The sequence below is a fragment of the Gymnodraco acuticeps genome, unplaced genomic scaffold (genome assembly GCF_902827175.1).
Source record: "Gymnodraco acuticeps unplaced genomic scaffold, fGymAcu1.1, whole genome shotgun sequence".
Taxonomy (NCBI): domain Eukaryota; kingdom Metazoa; phylum Chordata; class Actinopteri; order Perciformes; family Bathydraconidae; genus Gymnodraco; species Gymnodraco acuticeps.
In genome coordinates this window covers 103,535-112,511 of record NW_022990894.1, presented here as the reverse complement: position 1 = coordinate 112,511, position 8,977 = coordinate 103,535, and the positions used below count along the sequence as shown (strand labels likewise).

The 8,977-nt window shown below is 40.6% G+C and overlaps 1 protein-coding gene across 1 annotated transcript; it reads right to left on the bottom strand.

The window, feature by feature from the left end:
- Positions 1–328: 328 nt before the first annotated feature.
- LOC117557736 (histone H2A-like) lies at positions 329–6,807 on the bottom strand. Its single transcript, XM_034233706.1, has 3 exons — positions 6,794–6,807; positions 5,822–5,940; positions 329–576 (listed from the first exon to the last, which is right to left on the bottom strand). The coding sequence occupies exons 1-3, from the start codon at positions 6,805–6,807 to the stop codon at positions 329–331; spliced, it is 381 nt and encodes a 126-aa protein (XP_034089597.1).
- Between the last annotated feature and the right edge of the window lie 2,170 nt (positions 6,808–8,977).

Below are 8,977 nucleotides of genomic sequence, written 5' to 3'. Positions count from 1 at the left end.
ATGAATAGATCGTGTATAAATATGTTTATACTTTATATATATATTTATATGCACGTTTATATATATATATATATATTTGTATTCTTCTGACTGGATTGTAGGAAACGGAAAATGAAAGATTGACAATAAAGTAGATGTGATGGTTTACAGACTGCTTGGAAACCCAGATAAAAGCTTTGAGATTTCATAGTTTATAGAATATAATCACAAATAAGGAACATACACTTATCCTCTCTTCAACACTATATAATAGAGGCACAGGTTTGATGAAGGAAAGCTCTACTGGATAAAATAGCCTTTGGTGTTTATTGAAGCGGGGTCAGGGTCTTCACTTCTTGGCGGCCTGCTCGGTCTTTTTGGGCAGCAGCACAGCCTGGATGTTGGGCAGCACGCCTCCCTGAGCGATGGTCACTCCTCCCAGCAGCTTGTTCAGCTCCTCGTCGTTGCGGACGGCGAGCTGCAGGTGGCGGGGGATGATCCGGGTCTTCTTGTTGTCCCGGGCGGCGTTTCCAGCCAGCTCCAGGATCTCAGCGGTCAGGTACTCCAGCACAGCGGCCAGGTACACCGGGGCCCTTTCTCATTTAATCAAATCCCCCTCCTCGACTCCACGGTCCTCCGGTAGTGACCCGGAAATGAATTTTAGCGCGCCATGTTGAAGGACATCTAATTTCTCTAAATGCACTTCGAGGACATGGATGTATAATAAGAACTGGATACAGCATGGGAGGCGGGCCCTCATTCATTCCTATGAGAGTTGCTCATTAGCGCATGATGATAAAATGGCCCAACTTTTGAGAGAGTGAAACGTCACAGATTACCCGGCATGCCTGAGAAAGTACCCGTATGTGCCAACCCAGTCTCACGGCATTTCGTGTTCATCAACACGATTTTTAATCTATTGATTCGTGTTCACCAACACGATTTGCCCCTTTTTTGTCGTGTTGCACAGCACGATTTTAAAAGCAATGTATTTCTACTGCCTGCAGCACGTCTTTTTCTCCAGTCGGGTCGTGGGAGACCGGAAGCTGTGTGGTTCATAAAAACATGTTCTTACTCAATATCAAGCCACAATTATTGCTTTTATTTTAAATCGTATAATTTCGGACTTTTGTCGCCGTCTGTGAGGAAAATAAATGGCTCAGAGCCTCAGGATACGGAAATCTGTATTTTTAAATATTTGTTTCCTTCTAATTTGTTATTCTTTTCAAAATAACACACTGTTATTTACTCACCAATAACACACAATTATCCTTGCTTTTATTTATTGGTTTAATTCCATAATCTCGGGCTTTTTTGGCATCCGTCAGGAACTGAATTTAAAAATAAAAATAACCGGAAACAGACGTAGGCCTATAAGGGACATTTCGAGCATCATTGCGATTGTCCACATTTCTGAGTTTAGGATGGCTGAAGACACTACACTACCCATAATCCCCAGCTATCGTTTAGGACTACAGTCCCCCGTAAGGTTACTCAGAGCGTCAAACAGCTGTGTGAAATGGAACGAAACCACGCCAGACTATTCAAAACTGGAATCGAACGCCCCCCCAGAACTACACATGCTGGCTATTGTGTTTCGCAAAATGTTCTATGGGACGTCTCTACTGAACGTTTTCGTATTTCCCACAATTAGAAGTTGTCAGTATTAAACACATTGGTGTTATCAAATGTAAAACATATAATTAATAAATGGGTGAAAATCGCTTGTGTCCATAATGCGCAGCATTAATACCCACATGACAGCTCATTGTTACTTTGTAATTCTACTCCACTACAATTCAGAGGTTAACCTGGTATTTTTACTCCACTGCATTTATTTGAGTTACTTTGCAGATTCTGATTAATTATGTGAAATATAAACAACCCTTAAATCAGACTTTAGTTACACCTGAGTAAAATTCAGGTAAGGTGATTGTCAAGTGCCAACAATCAGGAGAGATATTTGATAGTTGGTGCTTGAGAAGACTAAACATGTATCTGCAATTGACATGAATGGAAACGAGTAATAAAGTATATTCATTACTCGTTATTCTCTACTAATAGTTAATTAACGACTGTATATTATGGCTATTTTGCACATCCCTTTCAAGATTTTCAAAGGTTTATTGACATATCATATACACAACTACGGTGTAGTTACGCAATGAATGAAACACTTGGGTCACAGGTTCCTCAACAGTGCATTACAAGACATCTATCAATATGTGTGTCCCTCCACCATCAAACTGTCATATTCTGCAAATGTATAATTATATCTACATACATAAGAGTATAATTGATATGTATAATATCAGTTAAAAATAAGTGCTTCAACATAGTTAACATTGCAGGAAAGCAATATATTAGACGTTAAGTACTTTGTCAGGCTTAATATTTATCTGTAGATAGATACCCCCAAAGTTTTTTTCTTATTTAAAAGAAGACCTTAATCTAAAGTATTATTTAATGTGTTAATAAAGGTTAATTAGTTTGTCTGTTTTGCACCTCCTCCTATTAATATCTTTGTACATTCTGCACTAAACTGTTTTATTGTAGAGATCACTTAGAGTATCTTCTTGATTTTTTACATTCTATATTTATACTTTCCCCCTATGAAAGTATGTGCTCTTAATATTTTTTTAATCAAATATAACAATAATTAAATAACGTGCTTTAACCACTAGGAGGTGCACACAAGGTACACACAGCCATAATAACTTTGTATTATTAATGTAGGACACTTATGTTTTCGTACAACATCTGAAGATGTGTAGTTTTATGCATGCTTTCACATAATTTTACAGCATATTGCTATACTATTTCAGACTCAGTATTTACACTCTTACATTCAAAGAAAATCAGTAATATCTTTAAAAACTACAGTCATTTTATATCAGCTGTGCACCGTTATGGTGTAAATATAACCTATCTGTGAATTAGATCAAATGTAAAAGTCAGCCGAATTAGTGTTGATACTGCAAGGAGACGTATTGTGTGAAGATAAATTGAAGATATTGTTTAATTGTTGAATATATTTATGATCCACGTCAAGTATTCAGTTTCCGTGGCATTTTCTCAGTTTTTCCAAAGGTGTTCTCATCAGGGCTCTATAAATAAAGAACTACGGCAGATCTGTAATATACAATGCAGCTGAACCGTGTATTACAATGCCGTTATGTGATGACTTTCAAAGAGAAAAGCAAGAGCGCTCGGAATTAAGTATTATTTTATTCTTTTAAAATGTTTTCCGGATTTCATATCATATAAACACCAAATCATCCAATAAGCGAGCTTAAAACCATAGCTGAGGATCTTGGGTAATCGCTCGAAATGCCTACGTCTGTTTCCGGTTATTTTTATTTTGAAATTCAGTTCCTGACGGACGCCAAAAAAGCCAGAGATTATGGAATTAAACCAATAAATAAAAGCAAGGATAATTGTGTGTTATTGGTGAGTAAATAACAGTGTGTTATTTTGAAAAGAATAACAAATTAGAATGAAAAAAAGATTTTAAAAATACAGATTTCAGTATCCTGAGAATCTGAGGCCCCATTTATTTTCCTCACAGACGGCAACAAAAGTCCGAAATTATACGATTTAAAATAAAAGCAATAACTGTGGCTTGATATTGAGTAAGAACATGTTTTTATGAACCAGACAGCTTCCGGTCTCCCACGACCCGACCGGAGAAAAAGACGTGCTGCAGGCAGTAGAAATACATTGATTTTAAAATCGTGCTGTGCAACACGAAAAAAAGGGGCAAATCGTGTTGGTGAACACGAAATGCCGTGAGACTGGGTTGTATGTGCACTCAAAGCGCATGCGCAACTTTAACCAAAATGCTCGTTCACATCAAGAACGTCAATTTGCGTACACGTAACAGCACCGTGCGTTCATGACATCATGGTAATGATCTGTTATTATGATGTATTTGATATTAACGAGGCGGCAGTTAGCAGCTAGCGGCTAGCTAGTAATTACGCTAATGTACACATCAATCGTTATGTACTTATTTTACGCTGTAACAGGATCTAGTGATATCCAACTGAGCTTCATTTAGCATGAAATAATTATTGCACTGTATATATATATATATATATATATATATATATATATATATATATATATATATACAGTGCAATAAGCTTCTTAGTGCAATACGAAGCTACAGGGACGTTAATAAAGTCGGTAATATTAACTTTATTGAATACAACATTTACGGTACAAGGTTTAATCATACAGCCCATGTAGTATGATAATGAATTACAGCAAACATGTGCAATATATCCATTATTACAGCTCCGTGGGATGGCAGTGAGACGATATGGGTCCTTTCTTATTGTGCATCCATGGGTAAAGATAAACGCAACTCACATTGGTTTCTCAAACAGCATCTCTGTAAACTACGTGTATTCACTGAATTTCACTCTCTGCCTTTAACGGCTCGTTATACCTCCAGCCCCCACCCTCCCTGTGAGCACAGTGTGCTCTGATTGGTCGGGACCATGCTGAACACGTAACATGAACGTGCCGGCGGCGCGGTCCCGTGGGTTAGATGCGCGTTCATAATGCAGAGGGAAATAACTCTCAGAATAACGTTATTAGCACATTTTTACAACTTGAGGAACGAATGTTTTTAATAAGGGCTATACAAGTGTTCATACTGGGTAGTTTATTTAGTTTAAAAAAAAGTATCAAACTATTTACAGACCACTCTTTCCCCATGTAAGTCAATGGGAAAAGGTGTTTCCGGGCCTGGCAACCAAACGGAAGTGTAGTACCGCCATTTGGCCACCACGAATATTTTTATCTGAGTCCGGCGCACTTCCTGGGGGCTTGTTCGAGGACCGAGGATCGAGCGTCGATCGTCGAGGAGGCTCTCTGGAGGAGCTATAACCGAGGATACACTGATGGGTCCTCCACGGTCCTCCACGGTCCCTTCGTGGAAGCATTTCCGGGAACAGAGATGTTTCAAAGAGTTGTGACGCACGGCCGGACTTATCTCAGCCAATGACAGCTCTGCATGCATCCCCTGGATATTATTTTATTAACAGCTGTGAGGTCCGTGCAGAAAGCAGAGCAGTGTGTAAAATATATATCACTCAGTATAACAGGCCTACATTACTCTCTGTATTTGCTGTAGTTTAGTAGATATCTACAAACAAAGAGTCGATATTTTTCTAAAACCATTTAGTGCTTCACATAATAAAATACACAACGGCTGTAGCCTGTTAGCTGTAGGTGCGTGTGGTACAGTGTGTATGTGTGTGTGTGTGTGTGTTGTACAGTGCGTAGATGCAGCGGACAGACAGGTCTCAGTTGGTTTGGTGTCCTCTGCTTACTTGTAATACTTGTAAATAAAACTTTTGGCCCGTAATTTATTTCCCTCATTGTAGCGACCAGAGAGGGGGGGGGGGGATATCCAGTCTCTGATAGTGTTACGTTATTATGAGAGTGCTCCGTTTGATTCTGAAATTGTATATATGTATATAAATATGTGTGTGTGTGTGTATGTGTGTCCCCGCATCTGTAGCCTGTTATTGTCTCATTACACCGCACTGTGAATTAATTCAAAGTAAATATATAAGTCATCATGAACACATCTGTCCATCAGACAGAGGGCTGCTGTGCCTCCTGTCATCATTAATGGACGTCTCTTTAAAATGACCGCTCAGAGGAGAGGAGTTCTCATTTCTCTAACGGCCTGCTGCTTCCCCTCCTCTCTCCTCGGCTCCCCTCCTCGACTCCTCCGTTCGCATCTCCTGTGGGCGGGACTAAGTCTCTAGGATAGGAGTCAAGGAGGGGAGTTAGCGAAATGAGAAAGGGCTCGGGGCTCCGGCACCGATGCGGTGGGCGTAGTTACCCTTCCTCAGATGCCGGTGGACACGGCCGATGGGGAACTGGAGCCCGGCCCGGGAGGAGCGGGTCTTAGCCTTGGCTCGGGCCTTTCCTCCGGTCTTCCTTTTTTATTTCTTTTTTTTTTAATGGCACAATTTTATTTTACTGATTTTTATACAAAATAAAATCAACTCGTGAATTATTTCGTATTTCAACAAAAAATAAACTACCAAGCAGCATAGCCAATACTGCTATTAAAAATAGCTCCAACTTTATCAGCTTCAATACTAAGGTGATGAACAAATTGAAAAATACATAATTATAACAAATATGATTTATTAATAAATGAATACTTTTACATTTGTAGATGTTGACACTGCAAAAAGTATACTAATTTGTAATATTTGTATTCTTTCTATATCCCTAATAATCTTCAAAACGCTTTCTGGTTCTTTGAAGGCTCTATCCAGACTATCTTCTGGTTATTGTCTGCATCAATCCCTATTATCTCTTACAACAACAAAAAACAACATCTTGGACATAACCGCAAGACTGTAACCTCTTCACATTCTGTTGAGATTGTGAGTCAATAGCCATATCTCACACATTGCTGTTTTGAATCATTACTATGTGGATGACAGTTGAACTGGATGATGTAACATGTATGCCATCTGCTGGAAAGAAGACGTATCGCTCTGTTGGCGTCGTTTGGACAACAAAAGCAGAGTGAAGCTCTCATACCATAAACAACCTTTGAGTATAGACACCGTCCTGCAGAGAGCACACAGCCCAACAGCACGTTGTTGGTCTAGCGTCATTTTACAAAACGTTTGCATTAAGACACTAAGACTAGCTGGTCCATTGTAAAGGTCAGTCCACCTTAAATGAGCAGTGGTTCATCAACAGTCAGTGGTTAACGTATACATCAGAATGACAAAAACATGAAACATATTGTCCACAGACAGATTTCTCTCACGTGTGAACTGTCATAAGACTTATTCATTGTCCTCTCCATCGGCTTCTGTTTCCATGTGTTCAGCTGAGCTGCTGATTGGAGGCTCTGCCTCTCCGTTATTTTCATTAAGCTGTGAGGACTGACGACCAACACACTTGTGCCTTTTGAAAATACCACGCCATTTAAATCTTTTGTCACAAACATTGCAGCTGTATATTTTCTCTCTTGTGTGGACTCTCATGTGTTCCTTTAAATTTCCACTCCGTGAAAAAGCTTTCTCACAAACTGAGCATTTGAATGCTTTCTCTCCTGTGTGGACTCTCATGTGTTTCTTTAAATTTCCACTCCGTGAAAAAGCTTTCTCACAAACTGAGCATTTGAATGCTTTCTCTCCTGTGTGGACTCTCATGTGTTCCTTTAAATTTCCACTCTGTGAAAAAGCTTTCTCACAAACTGAGCATTTGAATGCCTTCTCTCCTGTGTGGACTCTCATGTGTTTCTTTAAACTTCCACTCTGTGAAAAACCTTTCTCACAGACTGAGCAGCTGTGTGCTCCCTCTCCTGTGTGGATTATCATGTGTTCCTTTAAACTTCCACTCTGTGAAAAAGCTTTCTCACAAACTGAGCATTTGAATGCTTTCTCTCCTGTGTGGACTCTCATGTGTTCCTTTAAATTTCCACTCTGTGAAAAAGCTTTCTCACAAACTGAGCATTTGAATGCCTTCTCTCCTGTGTGGACTCTCATGTGTTCCTTTAAATTTCCACTCTGTGAAAAAGCTTTCTCACAAACTGAGCATTTTAATGCTTTCTCTCCTGTGTGGACTCTCATGTGTTTCTTTAAATTTCCACTCTGTGAAAAAGCTTTCTCACAGACTGAGCAGCGAAAGGGTTTCTCTCCGGTGTGGATTCTCATGTGTTGATCTAGTTTTTGTCTATCTCTAAAAGCTTTCTGACAGACTGAGCAGCTGAATGGGTTCTTTCCAGCACTACGTCGTGGATCACTGACTGATTCTTGTCTATTTTTCAGTGAGTCTGAGCCTGAGGCAGGTTCTCTGGTCTCCTTCCAATCAGCACTGTCTTCAGTGTCAGGTTCAGAAGAGTCTTCAGTGTCTTCAGAAGAGTCTCCAGTGTGGTCCTCAGTCTTTGGTTGTAAACTGCTCTCTGGATCTGAGTTCCTGGCTGGTTCTGGTCCTCGACAGTCCTCTCCATCCGCTTCTGTTTCCATGTGATCAGTTTGTCTTTGATGAGGCTGAGAGGACTGAGGTTTCTCTTCATCATCTTCACTCTTCACAGGGTCAGGAGTGAAAGTGGACTTGGTGATATCAGCCTCCTCCAGCTCCTGAAGCTGCTCTCCCTCCTGTTCCTGCTTAATGTGTGGGGGGGGGCTCTGGGTCCTCCTGGTCCAGGCTGGTGCTCCCCTCCTGCTGGTCAGGGAGAAGCTCTTCTTTAACCACAACCAGCTGCTGGACATCTGCTCTGTGTATCCGAAGATAAGGCTGTAAAACAGCGTCCAGTAGCTTCTGGAGTCTCTCGTTCTCCTCTTTGGAAAGAGACAGCTCCTCCTCGAGCTCTGCTATTGTTTGTTCAAACAGAGCAAATATCTCTTCAGCAGCAGCAGTGAGTCGCTGCTTCTTCAACGACAGCAGCATCTGGACTTTACTCATGTTTCCTAGATCACCTTTCCCTGCAGACTCCGTTAAACACACCGTTTCTCTCTCCGTCAAACTCTCAATCTGACTAGTGTTGCTAACGTGTTTCCAGCTAGCATGCTAAGCTAGCTCCTATAGTCCGAGGTAAACGCTCCAGAAAAAGAGCACAGAGTCCGTTCAGAGGTTTATCCAGACACACAGAAGATGGATCAGTAGAGCTGGAGCTCACACACACTTTCTCAGGAACAGAGAGAGAGAACCGTAGCGACGAGACGCCGCATGCAGGGCTCGAGTTATGTGAGAGCTCCGGTCTTGCCTCTTCCAGATATATTTGATTTCTCGGGTTTTTGCAGAGGAAAACAAGACACTTCTTTGGTGTTTCAGAGCATCGTCTGCTGCGCTCTTCAGTCTGTGGGACAGAAAACAGAGTTTGAGTTAGTTAACAGAGACTTTGAAAACCCAAAACCTTTTACACCTTACTATTCTCTGTTTTTAGAAGGGCAGGGTATAGAGGATATAAAAGAGTACATAGTATACGCCATATAAAACGGGTATA

Bases quoted from the DNA above. Each gene is read 5' to 3' on its own strand.
- LOC117557736 (XM_034233706.1), bottom strand. The intron at 577-5,821 runs GTGCCGGAGCCC...TGATTAAATGAG, and splicing joins TAACTACGCCCACCGCATCG to AAAGGGCCCCGGTGTACCTG.